The 17,073-nt window shown below is 35.0% G+C and overlaps 3 protein-coding genes across 5 annotated transcripts; 1 reads left to right on the top strand and 2 right to left on the bottom strand.

Annotated features, from left to right (window-relative positions):
• Positions 1 to 623: 623 nt before the first annotated feature.
• On the bottom strand, positions 624 to 6,236 carry LOC108487557 (probable phospholipid-transporting ATPase 5). 2 transcript variants are annotated; one of them, XM_017791928.2, is made up of 11 exons: positions 5,303 to 6,236; positions 3,761 to 5,220; positions 3,559 to 3,669; positions 3,129 to 3,405; positions 2,816 to 2,904; positions 2,641 to 2,725; positions 2,353 to 2,562; positions 2,121 to 2,246; positions 1,892 to 1,990; positions 1,603 to 1,794; positions 624 to 1,515 (listed from the first exon to the last, which is right to left on the bottom strand). In XM_017791928.2, the coding sequence occupies exons 1-11, from the start codon at positions 5,720 to 5,722 to the stop codon at positions 808 to 810; spliced, it is 3,777 nt and encodes a 1,258-aa protein (XP_017647417.1). In that variant the 5' UTR covers positions 5,723 to 6,236; the 3' UTR covers positions 624 to 807. The 2 variants fall into 2 exon arrangements, with proteins under 2 accessions (XP_017647417.1, XP_052875783.1); XM_053019823.1 differs by having other exon boundaries at positions 2,181 to 2,246; positions 5,303 to 6,230.
• A 588-nt stretch (positions 6,237 to 6,824) lies between these two features.
• Positions 6,825 to 9,196, bottom strand: LOC108487558 (uncharacterized). Its single transcript, XM_017791929.2, has 5 exons — positions 8,690 to 9,196; positions 8,395 to 8,505; positions 8,155 to 8,305; positions 7,579 to 7,847; positions 6,825 to 7,447 (listed from the first exon to the last, which is right to left on the bottom strand). Exons 1-5 carry the CDS (start codon positions 9,064 to 9,066, stop codon positions 7,096 to 7,098), a joined length of 1,260 nt encoding a protein of 419 aa, XP_017647418.1. The 5' UTR covers positions 9,067 to 9,196; the 3' UTR covers positions 6,825 to 7,095.
• A 976-nt stretch (positions 9,197 to 10,172) lies between these two features.
• Positions 10,173 to 16,244, top strand: LOC108489745 (uncharacterized). 2 transcript variants are annotated; one of them, XM_017794469.2, is made up of 16 exons: positions 10,173 to 10,321; positions 10,429 to 10,536; positions 10,617 to 10,731; positions 10,918 to 11,612; positions 11,733 to 11,864; positions 12,400 to 12,489; positions 12,590 to 12,713; positions 13,096 to 13,419; positions 13,645 to 13,709; positions 14,022 to 14,196; positions 14,294 to 14,398; positions 14,486 to 14,587; positions 14,673 to 14,843; positions 15,151 to 15,282; positions 15,363 to 15,568; positions 15,806 to 16,244. In XM_017794469.2, coding segments are annotated over exons 1-15 (2,514 nt in total). In that variant the 5' UTR covers positions 10,173 to 10,319; the 3' UTR covers positions 15,537 to 15,568; positions 15,806 to 16,244. The 2 variants fall into 2 exon arrangements, with proteins under 2 accessions (XP_017649958.1, XP_017649957.1); XM_017794468.2 differs by lacking the exon at positions 15,806 to 16,244 and having other exon boundaries at positions 15,363 to 15,765.
• Positions 16,245 to 17,073: the final 829 nt, after the last annotated feature.

Here is a 17,073-nt window from a genome sequence, read left to right as displayed (position 1 = left end):
AGCCACAATCTTTTACAAGTAAGCTTGCATTACATAAGCACAGAAGCAGCCCAGGGGTGCCATACTAATTTAAAATCCAAACTTCCCAAAACAGCATTGAAAGAACCAAAAATGCAAGGGCAACCCATCAAAGCAAACTATCAAATTAACAAGTAAAAACAAATGTAAGGGTAAAAATACCAGGGGCTTGAAGCACCATCAAATCAAATTTATTGGGTAGTTGAACATGTCCAATTGCAATAGCACGTTTCACGGCAAGCTTCTTTAAGCTAATCAGAAAATCCTGCAAATAGGGTTCAAATTTTATTTCAATTAAATGCTCAACTTCTTTAACGATTTTCATTTAGACAGAGAAAAAAAAATAACTTACAAGCTCGGATTCAGAAAGGGAACAAAGCCAACTGATATCTTCAATGCTATTATTTCCTAAAATTTCTTCTTCTTACTCATATAAATGGAACGGTTTCTTTAACAAATATTTCATGTATTTTTGCAAAAGCTCGGCAATGGCTTTTGCTTTTTGTAGAACTTCAAAACCTCTGCAGAGTCTAAATGGAACGGTTTAAGGTTTTTTGGGTTTTAATTATTGATGCTAACAAAAAGGGTATTCTGTGTGTTTGGGCTTTTGGCTCTTCAAAAAATTTTAATTTTATTTCGACTCTTAACACAAAATTCTAACTTTCACCCATGCTCTTGTACACATATTCAAAGATGCATTGAGTACAAGTAGAATAGTTTGAATAACATAAGCAATTTCCTAATGTACAATATCTGAATGAAATTAAAGAATGAGGAAAAAGTAGAGTATTAGGAAAAGGGACTGGTAGTTATTGATCTATATATGGGGCTATTTGTCACACTTCTATAAATTGACAACTTCTTTTGTTGCAACTGTTGGTTGAATGACAAAATTTTTGCATCAACTCTTGCTGAAAACCCAATGCGAGTAGACCTCTGGGAGTTCCTTTGTTCTCTTACCCACATTTCATTATCTCTCACATCATATTTCTTGTAGCACTGCTCCATTTCTTGGATGATATGATCATCCATGGGAAAATATGATCTTTGGATCACGATGTGTATGAAGTATGGTAGCAGAGACACGACGACCACGAGCACCGTGATCATCCAGTACAAGGGTGCCGATCCGATGCCTTCGACCAACACTTGGAATGCATTTCCTGAGAAATTTGGAGGCAATGCACCATAGACTAGCAAGAAAATGTACCATAACAGGATGCTTCCCCATATAGAGAGATGTTGGATCCAAGTGAAATGGCTGGTGATTAGGGCAATTTGACAATTGACAGTCCATATTATGCAGGTGTATGTTATAGCACCTAGAGAATCGATATCCGCTACGAATCCATTTTCTCGCATTGCTGTTGGGGAGAGTATGTAAATGTTTGCCAGGAAGATGACTAGAGAACTAACCACGCCATTTAATATCCACCCGATAATGCGGCTCCAGCTGAAGTGTACGTTCCTTGGCCCTTGTTGATAAAGTGCTGGAAACTGCTTCATTTCATAAGAACCAGAGAAAATTTGTGTAAATGTTTCGAAGATGGAAGCTTTATGTGTTCGTTTTTAGTTAAACATTACCTGCAAGCATATGTCCGATGAAACATCTTGCTCAAGTACTCCTAATGCTATGACAGGCAAGGATGTCAACATCACATTGAACATTGTCATATACCAATCATCATACAAGACTTCTCCAGAGAAACTTGTGTATAATTCATAGTAGAATAGAGTGAGGCCAAAAGCAACATTCTTGTAGACAAAATACAGAACCTACAACCATTTCACCAGTAATTAAGGTCTTGAATGTATGTATGTATATTTGCATGTATATACATGAAATTTTTTTAAATATAAATTAAAGATGTACCATCTTTGATATTCTCTGATAACACCAATGGCCATGAACAATAAGCAATCTCTCCAAGAATCGGAATTGTGGTAGCGATAAGTCACCGGCCATGACTGCCTGCAAGTGATCATCCATGAAAAAACTACTTTTAGCTTGATGTACGACAAGTATATAGAACTAAGAGTCAATGCAGAAGCCTAAAGATCCCTTGCCACCATTGATCTAAATGAAAATAATGAAAAATTACCTGCATTCCTTCCATACCACTGATCCCGACTCCAATATCAGCTTCTTGAATCATACCAACATCATTTGCCCCATCCCCAATTGCAAGAGTTGTTTTGCCAGTATATTGCTTTACTAATCTAGTGATCTGTAATTGCCACACAAATCAATATCATATGATGTTGAAAATTGAATTTGCTCAGGTTCCATGTATCATTGAAGGAGTGACAGGAAACAAAGACAAAATGCTATACCAGAGCTTTCTGTTTTGGGGACACTCGACAGCATATGACAGAAGCACAGTTAACAGCCAATTGCAAGAACTCATCCTTTACGTCCCCTCTCAAAGCAATTTCAAGAGCTTTTCCATCTATAACTAGACCAAATGGAGCCTCTTTGTTTCTTTCTTCACAGACCATTTTGTATGAACTTTCAATTTGTTGCAAAATGTCTTCTTTCATATCCTGAAAAGCTAGAAAAAGGAGTCACTGTTATTACCAAGCATATGACAAACATAATGCCCTTTTCAAGTTAACTTTTACCTTTACTTGGTTATTAGACTCAGCATCTCTGCTCAAACTCAAATGGAATTGCTTCATATCTTGACGGAGTAAGCTACAAGCAAATCTGCCAAATGGGGTAATACAATAGCAATTATATATGGAACTGTGATATATACACACACACAAAGATATGGAACTGTGATATAAGCCTCACCCTATATTTATGGCAGTCTCCCTCTTGTCACCAGTGAGCAGCCATATTTTCAACCCTGCTTGGGCAAGTTTATCTATGCACTCTGGAACCTGTTAGATCAAGTAGAATAAGCAGTTGATTGCAGGAAACTAATGTTGGAATCATATGCTTGTTAGATCAAGTAGTAAATGCAACAAGCAAGGACACCCAGGGCTGCTTTTTTTTTGAAAACTTTCGACATTTGCTTGAACATGTCTGAATATGTATCGTTGCTATTGAACAAAACCAGAGAAAACACATAGAAAGTGACAAAAGAGGGAGATAACTGACTGACCCCTTTTTGTAACTTGTCTTCAACAGCTACAACACCTAATAAGATTAAGTCCTTTTCTATCATTTCGGATGCTTGCTCTAGTAGTTCTTCTCTTTCAGGACCAATGGTAGCTTTGGCTTGTGTAAATATTGTGTTCCAACTTTCGTACTCAGCTGCCTCAATCGTCCTGAAGGCGAAAGCTAGGGTGCGAAGACCATCTTCAGCGTAACTTGAAAGATGCATAGTGGTTGCTTGCTCATATGCCTTCCCGTTATCAGCTAGTCTATCGAAGATTATGCTGAAAATCAAGACCAATGGAAACACATGACATAAGTGATAAGGTGGTTTCAATGGACTAGTCCCAAGTTATAAATAATGGATTACATTTCAATTCTTATTATATGAAATTGAATCAATCGGCATTTGAAGTAATCCAAGGTGTTAGATATACCTGTCTGCACCTTTGCAAAGTAGAAAAATTTGGCCATCTTCATTGCTGACTATAACCGACATCCTCTTACGCGAACTGCTGAATTCCAACAGATTTAGCAGCTTGTATTCCCTGAAGATGACCTTGATATATCATATTTAGGCATTAAATTGAAAGGAAACTATTAGAAACAAAGTAAATTTTGTGAAAAACAAGAAGTTACCTCTCAACTTCCTTCATAGAGGAAGGATCAAACTCCTTAAGAACCATCAATGATTGAGTTCTTCTACAAAATTGGAAACCGAACTCTTGTGAGGCGATAAGGAAAGATACTTCTTCTGGTGATTCTGCTTCATAACTCAGCTTATCCGTCTTATGATTATCATCTTCGAGAGGTATGCCTGTATGACACAAAGCCATGACTCTAAAGAACATTGTAATGTCGAATAAGTTGGATCCATGGATCCAATTCTTGTTCGTAAGCCTGTCATCTCTAAAGTTGAAACCTTTGATAACAGGTCCCTCAGTTTTTGTAAGTCTTGCATTCCCATTTTGAGCACTAAAACTTGATACCGAGAACTCAAATGGTTCAAAGCTTCGGGTTGCTCCATCGGTCTCATCAATACTGAACTCGAATGGTTCAAAATCAGTATTCATTCTCATTGATGCAGCAAGGTCAACCTCAGTTATATCACCCCCATATGACAATCCAGCAATTGAGCATTTCCTGAACTCCATCTGATTACATGTCAGAGTCCCAGTTTTATCTGAGAGTATCATTTCTACCTGGCCAAGTTCTTCGTTTAAATTCGAAGTCCGAGCTTGAACTGACTTGCATGTTACATCATCATACAGTTCTATGTCTTTATTGATAAGCATTGTTTGTAAAACTTTAACAACTTCAATGGAGACGTATAAAGAAATGGGGATTAAGTAGCCATACAATATAAGGGCCCGTATGAACTGTAAACCAGCTGATTGTACCGGCTTTGATGGATTGAAGAAGCGATCATCATATTTTTCAGAGTTCGAATCATCAAGGTCATTGACTTTATTATCATCTGGCAATTGAAGGTACCACCAATCAACCATGTCCTGCCTCAAGTACAATAAAGATCCAAAGGAGGAAACCAAGGAAACCAAAACAAGCATTGAGAAAAGAATGTAGATAATATGATCCATTTTCCTCTCTATCCGGCTACGTTTAGATGGCGACCTTGTCGAGTTCCGTACTGCTTTTGTATCATGTCCACTGAAGATCACTACTCCATAAATGTAATCAGTGTTTCTGAGTTTCGAATCTCGTAAAAGCAATTGAGAAGGGCTCAAAGGATACGATTCCTTCTCGAACTCTATGTTCCCAACAAAGGTGTAAAGGTTCGGATTCGGATCCTCACAGTGAACAGTGGCCTTAAATTTACTGAATTCTTCATCCTCATTCAAACAAAGACTGGCTTCCAAGCATCTTTTGATCTTCAGATTCGTTTCTCCATCAAGGTTCATGGTTTCCACATAACAAACACCATCTTCATAGCTGGAAGACAACAAAAGAAGATCACTCGGAAAGTATTCGCCTTTGTTAACCTTTACAACATCCCCTACACGAAGTTCTTTCCACAACTTATCTACAAACACCCCGTTGCTTATATGAGTCTTTACAGTTCGATTGTTTACATCCAAATCCTGCAAAAAAGAAAAACAGCTTTATCTAATAAGTAAAAGGTACAAAATATAGATGAACAAGTGATGCTTAGTTACAAGTTACCTGCAAAAACCTATGCCAATCTTCAACAGCCTCTTTAAGCATGCTGATTCCAACCACAAACACCAAAGGAGCAATCAAGCTAGCTCGTGAGAAAGGAGCTAAAGAAAATAGTGAGAAAATTGCTGCCAATAAAAAATAGAAATTGGCTACTCTTCTAAACTGCTCAAAAAGTGCTCTTGGAAGGAAAGTCAGAACGTTGTATTTGGTTGTGGATATATAGTTGTAAGGGTATTTGTAAGGCTTTCTCTTGTGTAGGTGAGGCTCGTTGCAAAACACCACCCGAGAAAACCCCGGCTGACCGATGAGCTCACGAGCCGCCGGCCGTTCTTCGGATGTCAAGGGTCGAAAGCATGCAGCAAAAGAATATAGTTTGCTCCATCTAATCTTCCCCTTCCTTTTCCTTGATGATGCAGCCGCCATCTTTAACAAAGTTCACAAACTTCAAGCTCCTTCTTCAACTATATATCATATGAAGAAGAAAAGTCAAAAGAGTACGAAAATGCCTATGGAAAATCACATAGTTCCCTGGCGTTCAGAAAATTATAGATTCCGGCCATTGTAATCATGGATGTATACACAAGTAGTGTAAATACAAAAACAAAGGAACAAAGTTCATTGATTTTTGTAATGTTAAACATATTCTATCATTGTAGTTTCTGAAATAGAAGGACTTTCCAATGCTAGAAGTTGGACTTTCCTAGATCTAGCAGGCCTTCATTAAGCCGCATTTCACGGATAAAAATATATATACATTTTCATCCCTCGTCCTCAAAAACACTTCACCCTTTTCTTTCTTTGAGTTAAAATATTATATGATTATATGCAAATCGACCTTGCCTTGCTGTTTACTTCAAAATACTCAAAAAGGTCTTCAAAGACTTGGTTTTTGCTTAACCAATCAGAATTGCCTCTAGATTCGAGAATTGAATCTTGGGAAGGTGTTTTTTTTTCCAAACCAAATATATATAGTCAATTTTATGAAGGTGACAATGGGCATCTTAAAGATTACAAGAGAAAAGCAATTAATATTATTGTTCAAAACACGAAAAGAAGAACAACATAAAAAATTACTCTATTGTGTTCATCTGCCTCTAGATTTGAGCTTCCTAATATATAAAAGGATACTATTTCATGTGTTATTTTATTCTGTTTCTATAATGTCAACCAACCTTTTTTTATATATCTTCAAAGACTAAAATAATTCCACAGAATCATTCATGTATTGTTATATATCTTCAAGAACATGGATTATAATTACCCTGAGCAGCCCTCCAAAGCTCTTAAATTATTCGTTATTAGTTAGGTGACGCATAAACACAATTAATGGCGTGATAATCTGTGGGTAATGAAATTTACACGTTAGTTTTGAGAACTTGAAATGCGTTAATTCATGGGTATTTATTTTCATTATTATCCTTTCATCAAGGAACTTTGGCGTAGGAGCCCAGGCAAAAATGATTAAAAAACAAAGACCAATTGCATAGGCTTGCCGAACTGAAAAACAAATGAACAATTAATAAGCTTGTCAGGTGAATAGAGCCTTTGACTTCGAATATAATGGTTCATATTAAACTGATATCAAGTACCAATGCAACTAAAACCTCCATGGGGAAACAACAAGGTTATATACAAGGCAGAAAGTTGGCTTGTGGTCAGACCAATGATCCCAATATAAAAATGTATAAGATTAATTCGCAGATTTATTCTGACTTACTTGCGTTGATAGCTAAAAACAAAGGACATTAAAATCGAGCAATGCACAACTAGATAAGGGCCGGCTAAGAAATTTGTAGCTAATCATGGTTGTTGGCACTTGGCAGGCGGCACTTTGTAAACATATCTTGTCTTTTGCTGCAAATATTGGGAATTTGATAGTGTAAACCCATAAATAGTATGTTATTCTTACTCCCCAAAATCTGATTTGACATTGAAGGAAGGTACTTTATCCATAAGTTTCCGTGAGATGAGCCTGGAATGGTATCATTTCCAAATTCAGAGCAAACAATCTTGGGGCCATCATAATGAGTGATCATGCTCTTTTCAATGGTGTCTACTGATGCTGGTTCCTTCACCAACCAGGAATTTGAAAGCTTTAGATATCTGTTATAGAGGGCTAATCCTACTGCAGGGTTCCTTTTATCACTCCTGCATATATATATATATATACATGCAAACGAATGTAGAAGTAATCATTCTCTGGTTATGAGATGAATATAAGGAAGTAATATTATCATCTTTATGACGAATATTACAGCGGAAGGGAAAAAACAAGAAACCTGTCACTCCAATTCAGAACTTTACTCCACCATAAGACGGCCTCCAAAAACTCCTCTAGTTTCTTTCCATTAATCAAAAGCAAACTTAAGCCAGGCATACATGCATCCTTCACATATGGTGTCACGGATATCCATGGTTTTGAGGCCGATCTTTGAATAGCATCCAAAACATCCAAGCTGACATAGCTGTTTAGCCTATTAGAGCAGTCCTCAGCAGCTGCAGCAGCATGAGCGCTTAAGTCAATTCCGGTTAGCTCTTCTATTCTTCCCTGCAATGAAAACCAAGTCTAGAAATTTTACAAGAAGAAATGCCATCCCAAATAAGAAAATAGCCTAATGTTCAAATACATTCATTAATTGACCACAAAATCCTCTAAGCCTGTAACTTCCCATCAGGGGTAAGGCAAGCACTGAACAACTAAATATATGGAGGCAACATAGAATCCAGTTCTTCTATTTGCATCAGAGAATGCATGCAATCATGTTTTAAAGTGTTCCAACTTCCAATGTCTTGAACATATATCAGGAATTTAATCTATTAGCTACTATAAATTACATAGTAAAGAAGAAACCAACCATTAAAATTAGATTGGGAGAAACATATATGAATTTTGTTAGAGACTGATGAACACTCGGTATAATGAAAGGTGCTATTTCCTCAAGATTGAGACTGTCATATTCTGCTTCAGAAGAAGCCCTCTTAATTATTTCTTTCACTTTCTCTTGCCTACATATTTTGACAACAACATCAACAAGAATCAAGACATGAACCTTGTAAGTATGTAATAATAATAAGAAGAAAAAACAATATATTACCCATGAAGTTCAAGGTTTGAATGTGGAAATAAAACTTTCAACTTATAAAAGGAGACTTTGTCTTTGTCCCCTTGAGGTGTAAAGAAATGAAAGTGAAGCAAATCTGGATATCTGAATATTTAGAAAAACACAGAAAAAATGAGTGAGAAAAGCAGAACAGGCGACAAATTATTTAGCATTTGGAATCTTGAAGTAAACTCTTCAAATTTGCTCTTAGGATCATTAATGGCCGATAAGACTTGCACCCAAAAAAGGTCCCTGAAAACAGAGCAAGTTCGAGAAATTAAACCGATACCTTGAACTTGAAAGAGTTGAGTTGGCAAGGACTGCCAGCACTTTAAGGTCCAAACATTGCATCCATGAAACAATGTGTATCAACCCGTCATCTTCATCAACGGCGAGTTTCACGGTGAGAGAAGGAGAGGAGTGGGAGTTAAAAGGGACCCAGTTTCTGTGAGGGTCGGAGGGGTGACGGAAATGGGAAGCCGGTAAGAATTGTAGGAGTCCGAGAAAGATGATGAGGGCAAAGGCGAGAAAGTGAATGACGGGTTTTGGAGTCGGATCCTGGTTTAGGTCCGGATAGATAGTTCCACGATTCTTGGAAGTGTTAGTGGGTTGAGTTGGTCTTCTGTTCGTGGCCGACGATCTCCACGACATGTACGAAGAAGACATTGACTTTGCCTTCACAACTTTCTTTTGTTGGAACAAGGAAATCCCCGAATTAACTCATCTTCGTTGTACATTTCTGTGTAATGAGCCCGGCATTCCTTTTCTTTTTCTTTTTCTTTTTTTAATCTCCGCCGGCTATGTATAATATATTAATTATTTAGTAAGTAAAAATGTATAGAAAATTAACAAGATCAATAAAATAATATATAATTATATTTTTAAATAGAATATATATTATAAAATTAAATTATTATTTTACAAAAATTACTTTTAAATTTTAAATTATGTAGGAGTATATTTGTAAATCGATAAAGTCATTGGATTAGATCGTAATTTTTTGTAAGTAATTATTTAAATTCTCACTCTTCATTAAAAATTACATAGTGTAACTGGGTGCTGTAATTAGGGTTGTAAATGAACCGAGCTTGAATGAACAAACCTTTGTTCATGTTCACTTGTTTTTAAGCTTGTTTGTGTTCAGTTTATGTTCATTAGAAATTTTAAATTTTTGTTTATGTTCGTTTATTTAAAATTATTTGTGTTTATGTTCATTTGTTTAATATTCAAGAACAATATTAATAAATAATAAATAAATAAATACACACATATTGTTTAGATATAAAATAGTCAAATATAAATATTAATAATTATATTATAAATAAAAAATACAAACCAAGATAATTTTATTAATATATACTAATAGAACAATAAATGAGCTTATTCGTGAACATAAACGAACTGAACACATTTATGTTCGTGTTCATTCGTTTATTAAAGGAACATAAAAATTTTATTTATACTCATTTATTTAATTAAATAAATGAATATAAATAAACGTTATACAAACAATTCATAAACAGTTCATCGAAGGTTCTGTTAATTGACACCCTAGCTGCAATTACATTTTAGTGGACCTTACTAATTAAGTGGTTACCAAACATATACTACAATAAAGGTGATATTTGGATTGAGATATGCAAGCTCCAGAATTGAATGGCCCATACAATTGAACCAAGAAATGGTCCAAACCATTCTAAAAAACAGGCCAAATTCTTGGGCTTTGTTTTGACCCGTAATAGACCCAGTTCAAACTTCAAATTCAGAGGCCCTTCTTCCTTTCTATTCAAAGGCAACTTTCAACGACTGAGCGAACCCTTACTCTAGCTGAACTTCGGCCTTTAGAAACTAGAACAGAAAATAAAAAAAAAATTCCCTCGACAAGCGGCGCCCTGACTTAGCTCAATTGGAGAGAAATTATGTAAGAACTTTGTTTTCTTTTCCAGTTCTCTGCTGAATCACTATAGTTATTCACAATTTGACTATTTTGTTTTTTTTTTCTCTTTTGTAATTTTTTGGTTTGGGAAGGTCTAGAATATGTGTGAAAAATCTGCCAAAACATGTGGCGGAAGATCGTTTAAGAGACTTCTTTTCTCAGAAAGGAGAAGTTACAGATGCCAAGCTTATGCGCACCAAGTAACTATTAACTTCTTTCTTTTGTTTTGTTTTAAAATTTTTAGTTAATTGTTTCTTAATGAATTTATATTTTTAATCAGAGATGGAAAGAGTAGACAATTTGCATTTATTGGGTACCGTACGGAACAAGAAGCTGAGGCAGCTATCAAGTACTTTAACAAGTCTTATCTTGACACTTCTAGAATCATATGCGAGGTTTGCCCCTGCTTTTTTTTCTTTTGGAACTTCAAAGGGCTTCCCATAATTGATGTTTTCGTATGTAGCTAAAGAAAGAAAGATGGTATACTTATTGGGAGCTGAATTGATTTTGAAATGTATTAGAAGAAACAAAGCTTATGTTGCTCTCTTTCAGATTGCTAAGCTTATGTTGCTCTCTTTCAGATTGCTCGTAAAGTTGGGGACCCGAACACCCCTCGTCCGTGGAGTCGGTATTCTGCAAAGAAACAGGATATTCTGACTGAAGCTACGGAAAACACAGTTGGGATTAAAGGTTCTGCCTTAACTGATTTTAAAGGTGGAAAAAAAGATATTGAAAATGGTGAGAATGATGATGACCCACAGCTTCAAGAGTTCCTTCAGCTTATGCAGCCGAGGGTTAAGTCTAAAATGTGGGCAAATGACATTGTACTTGACACCCCGGTAAATCAGAGTAGCAAAGCTACTGAGAAAAAAGGTATAGCTGAGAAGGAAGGCAGACAGACATCGGCCCTGGTGGAGTCCGACTCAGATGAAACCAGCATTGCATCGGATGAAGATGAAACCAAAGCATCAGACAATGTTGCTCGTGATGAGGTAATTTCGGATATGGATTATTTCAAGAGTAGGGTGAAGAAAGATTGGTCAGATTCAGAAAGTGATGACGATGAGGAAAATGATGCTGATGAGGATGGCCAAAAGGGAAAACAGAAGTCACTCTCTGAGAATGTTTTCCAGGATGAGACTCAAGAGGATTCATCCAAAGATCTTGATGGTGAAATCCTTGATCCAGGCAACCCATCTTTAGGCGTGAAAGATGACAGAGATGAAGTCCTTGAGAGTGGTCGACTTTTTGTTCGTAACCTGCCATATACAGCAAAGTATATTTCTGTACACAACTTGCTGGTTTTATTATTATTTTTAATTGTTATTAAGGGCATTTCATGGCAGTATATTCAATTTTGTTCTATCTTTTTTTTAATTCCCATTTTCATCAACAGTGAAGATGAGTTGACAGAACTATTTGGCAAATTTGGTGATATCTCAGAAGTCCATCTTGTTATTGATAAAGACACTAAGCGTTCCAAGGGAATTGCATATGTTCTTTACAAGGTTCCAGAATGTGCAGTCAGGTATTATTTGTTAATTTGTTTTAGTGGTGGTTTTGATACTTCAAAATTTGTCAAAGCTTAATTTGAAGGTTTGTTAATACATACATGCCGAGAGCTCATAATTGAACATAGAAGGAATAAATTTTATAGGAATAAATTTTATAGTGCATTTGCTAGGTGCTATAAATTTCTGGTTGCCCTCTTGAATTCAAGGTTTGCATAAGGGTAATGCTTGTTTTTTGGGGCACAGCAATTCTAAGGCTTACCATACATACCTAGTAGAACTTTTAAAAATCCTATTTTTCTACTAATATGTTATTCATATATTATAAGATTCATTTCTTTTTCTTCATCTGCAAAAGATTAAATGCAGGCTGATCCCTTTGGGAGCTTTAATTCTTAACCTCTTGTTCTCTGATTTCACTAATAGTAAAGCAGAGCTGATCATTCAGCCTTCTGTGTTCCTTACATATTTTAGGGATATATCTGTGCTTCGAATCGTTTTATGATATCCTATATGAGCTTATGGATCTTATTGCCTGATTAATTTTTGCAGGGCTTTAGAAGAAGTGGACAAATCAATTTTTCAGGGTAGATTATTGCATGTTATGCCCGCAAAACTAAAAAAACCTGCAGACAAACAAGAGTAAGCGGATGCACTTACAATCTGCTCTTTGCCCTTCAGGTTTCAATGATAATTGCTTCCCAGATATTATGGTCATTAATCCAATGTTCCTATCTCTTAGGATCAATGTTTCAACTAACCAAGGATCAAAAAGCTTCAAGCAAAAGAGGGAGGAAGAAAGGAAGGCATCTGAAGCTGGCGGGGACACAAAAGCATGGAATAGTCTTTTCATGCGCCCTGATACAGTATGTTTTATTGAATATATCACAGCCTTTTTTTTTCTCTTTTTTAACGAAATTAATCCTAGGCAGTTTCTGTATATTATCTGAATTTAAAGGATGTTCTAGTTTTTGCCATTGACCATGAAATGCTTTGTCATTTGCAAAGGACATTTACTGATCTTGAACTGCATTTCACATGCCCTTTTGTTATTAACTTAACCATGCTGAATGCCCATGGATATGAAATTATTTTATTGAACTAACAATCTCTCTGTCCTGTCATGTTTTTGGCACCGATAATAGTAGTCTTACATCTTTGGCTATGCTTTACTGAAGTGCTCTTATATGTTAATTATGTTGCTATTGTATCATTGACCTCTCTTTTCATTTTCTTGCATATTAATAGGTTGTTGAAAACATTGCTAGGAAATATGGTGTGAGTAAGAGTGAGTTACTTGATCGAGAAGCAGATGATCTAGCTGTCCGTATTGCTTTGGGGGAAACTCAAGTGATTTCAGAGACCAAAAAGGCCCTTACAAATGCTGGAGTAAACATCTCTTCTTTGGAGGAAATAGCTGCTGGTAAAATGGATGGGAGAAAAAGGAGTAACCATGTTCTGTTAGTCAAGAATTTGCCATACGGTTCATCGGAGGGTGAACTAGCTAAGATGTTTGGAAAATTTGGGAGTCTAGACAAGATTATTCTCCCTCCAACAAAAACATTGGCCCTGGTATGCATTTATGTTCTAATTAGAACTTCTAAATAGATTTTTGGTTTAGGGCTATGCATTTGGAGGTGGGGTAGGGGAGTACTTTCTTTTTTCTCCTTTTAAAATTGATGATGTGGAAACATGTAAATGTGAAGAACTGGCAAATTTGATTTCAGGTTATGTGACTGTTATATGGTGCATGACTGTTTTATCCTTTATTGATGATTTTGGTGTATGGCATTTCAGGTTGTTTTCCTAGAACCAGCTGAAGCTCGTGCAGCATTTAAGGGTTTAGCATACAAACGTTTCAAGTGAGATTTTCCCCTCTTTTGGACATTAGTTTAACTCCTTTACAGCAATTCAGAATAATGAACTTACTAGTATATTTTCTTATTGGAGAATATTAGTTAAAGTTTCAAATTATCTCCAGATGAATGCTTACTTTTTTTTTTTTTTAGTTGTACTTGCTTAAACTTGGCGGTTGTTAACCTGAACGGTTTCATTCTGGATATCTTCATATATATTTGTTAGGCACTGTGGTGGATCCTATATTTTAGAATCTTTCAAGTGTGCTGGAATTAGTATTCATGGAACCTGAATTTGGTTTTCTTCCATTAATACAGGGATGCTCCTTTATACTTGGAGTGGGCTCCTGACAATGTTCTGAATAAGAGTTCAGCCTCTGAGGGTGACAAAAAGAATAATGTAGCTGTTGGTGAACATGATGTTAAAAGGGCAATTCTGGAACAACAAGTAGAAGGAATATCAGATGCAGATATCGATCCTGATAGAATTGAGGTTCGGCATATGATATGAGTTTTCCTTTTTCCTCTTCTCTTTCTTTGGTGCAATAAAGCTTTTGCTTTGATTACTTATCATTGCTTTTCTATCTCAGTCACGATCTCTATTTGTCAAGAACATCAATTTCAAGACTACCGAAGAGAGCTTGAAGAATCATTTCACTGAACTTGTGAAGGAAGGAAGAGTAAAGAGCATCAGGGTAATTATTTGGGTATTCAGAACCTTTTTTAAATCACTATCGATCTTGTCCTTCTGATACTTATGGGTTTGCCATTCTTTTTGGCAGGTAAAAAAGCACTTGAAGAATGGCAAGCAAGTCTCGATGGGTTATGGTTTTATCGAGTTTGATTCAGTAGAGACAGCAACAAACATTTGTAGAGACTTGCAGGTAATTACAATTAAGATCAACTAGTTTAAAAAATATAGTTTCAACAATTTGAGGTGCAGCGTTTTGATGCCTTTCTCTCTTTTAGGGAACTATTTTGGATGGGCATGCACTTATCTTACAACTTTGTCATGCCAAGAAAGAACAAGCAGTGAAAAACGTTGAGAAGGATAAAAGTTCAACAAAGTTGCTTGTAAGAAATGTAGCTTTCGAAGCAACAGAAAAGGATCTAAGACAGTTATTTAGCCCATTTGGCCAGGTATTTTTTATTTTGTAAACTTATGAACTTCATAAATGATTAAGGACTACATATTCCCCCATTACATAAACAACTCTTGTCGTCATCATTTTACTATTCTATATTGCTCATGAGAATCATCGTAGTGAATGATGGAATCTTGCATGATAAAGAACCTAAAAGGAAAAAAATATTGAAACTTGATTAATTTGAACCTAATTTATGAATTTTTAATCCAAGCTTGGCACTAATATTTTGTCTGCTAGACACCAAAATGTTCTATGTTTCTCTGGTTGACCCTAGTTTTTTTTTTTTTCTGGCTGTCCAGATCAAGAGCTTAAGACTACCAATGAAATTTGGAAACCATAGAGGGTTCGCATTTGTGGAGTTTGTTACAAAGCAAGAAGCTGAAAATGCACTTCAAGCACTTTCGAGCACCCATCTTTACGGTCGTCATCTGGTAAGTCGTCTCCAATATTTAAACAATTTTGCATGTCCCTTTTCAACAACAACGATGTAAATGCTGTCTATGATTTTCAGGTGCTAGAAAGAGCAAAAGAAGGTGAGACTTTAGAAGAGTTGCGGGCCCGAACAGCTGCACAATTCACCAATGAAGAAAATGGGTTTCAAAATCCAACTAGATTATCAAAGAAGAGGAAGAACATGGATAGCTTGGACGATGGCAGAAAGAAGTTAGAAAAATTCTCAGATTAGCACTTGAAATGGAACATAGTGAATGCAGTGGGGTAAGCAGGAGTTGCTTTTCTTCAATTTCTGCTACCTCCTATTTGTATGTTATGCTTGCTTTCATTTTTTTTCCTTGTTAGAAGCTACAAGCTAGCATCAATTTTGTAGGCCTCTTTTGCTTTTGCTTTTTCTTATTTAATTTGTATGAGGATGGCAAAGTGTAAAATATAATTTATAGATACTTGTTTAGATCAAATATTTTTGGTCTTCTCTGAAATGTTTTTGATTCTTTACAGATTGACACAGTAATCTACTACAGATTTCCAGGTCTTCAAAGAAAAACCAAATCCCTAAGCTCCCCTCTTTTCATTATTTTGAGTTTATTCTGTCATCTTCTTATACTTAACATGAGCAGCCCACTTAATGTTGCGTTTATATATAAAGGGTTATAGAGTTATTCAGTAGATGAGGAAAGGAAAAGGTCATTGGCTGTTTGGCATTGATTTGCTTGCTTTCCGAATCCAACTAAGGTGGTGATAGTAGGTAGGAAGCTACTGGCTTTTCCTTGTTGATTTCCAATGTATTTTTGTAGGATGAGTTTGGAAGGTACTCAGGTGGTTTTGGATGTAAAACTTGTGTACAAGCTCGTCGTCTATATGAAGCATTCACAAAAAACTTATGATAAGCATTTGTGTTTGATAAATAGTTAAAAATTTTGTTCTAATTAAAATAAAATTTTTAATATTTAATTCTATTAATGTGTTTGACAATTTTATTAATTTTTAATTAATCCAAACTTTCAGCAAAAGAAAAGTGTTGAATAAATAAGTAGATAGATAGTTATGTTAGAAATGTTAAATTGATTTTATTCTAAAAATAAATTCTTTTTCTCTTAAATCTAAATATTATATTTAATTTTTATGACAAAGCCATACAAATAAAATATTATATTAATATTGATCTGATTAAATTTAAGAAATAAATCATTTTAGAAAACAAAATTAATTTTATAAAATAATATAATTATATTTAGAGAAAATATTTGGTACACTAACCCCACAAGTAGGATTAAGGGGTTGACAAGTGTTCTATAATATTATAGTAAAATATTAGAATAATAAATATTTTTTAAAAAGAGAGACACATGTCAATATTGTAAAATTACTTATGGAATAAAAAAATATATTGTCGGTATATCAAATATTAATACTTATATTTAATACTTTAACTTTATTAAGGTCAATGTTTAGTATACTAACTTATACTATTTTAATTCCATAAATAACTATAAAAATTGAAATATTTACCTTTTGAATATATTATTATATTTTTATGCCACACTTGTCAACTCCTTAACTCTGTTTATGGAGTTAAAACCCAATTCATAGTGTACTAAATATTTTTCTCATTTTACTCATATACCAAAGCGCATTTTAATATAATTTTTTTTTTTTTGCAATGCATGAGCTATGTATAAAACTATTTGAAATATAATAATGTTTTGAATATAAAAAAGCTATATTATTAAAATTGCAAAACATAAATAATTTTATAAAATATGTTT

The sequence above is a fragment of the Gossypium arboreum genome, chromosome 10, assembly GCF_025698485.1.
Source record: "Gossypium arboreum isolate Shixiya-1 chromosome 10, ASM2569848v2, whole genome shotgun sequence".
Lineage (NCBI taxonomy): Eukaryota > Viridiplantae > Streptophyta > Magnoliopsida > Malvales > Malvaceae > Gossypium > Gossypium arboreum.
The sequence above is the reverse complement of the archived record's forward strand: the minus strand, read 5'-3'. Positions and strand labels throughout refer to the sequence as shown.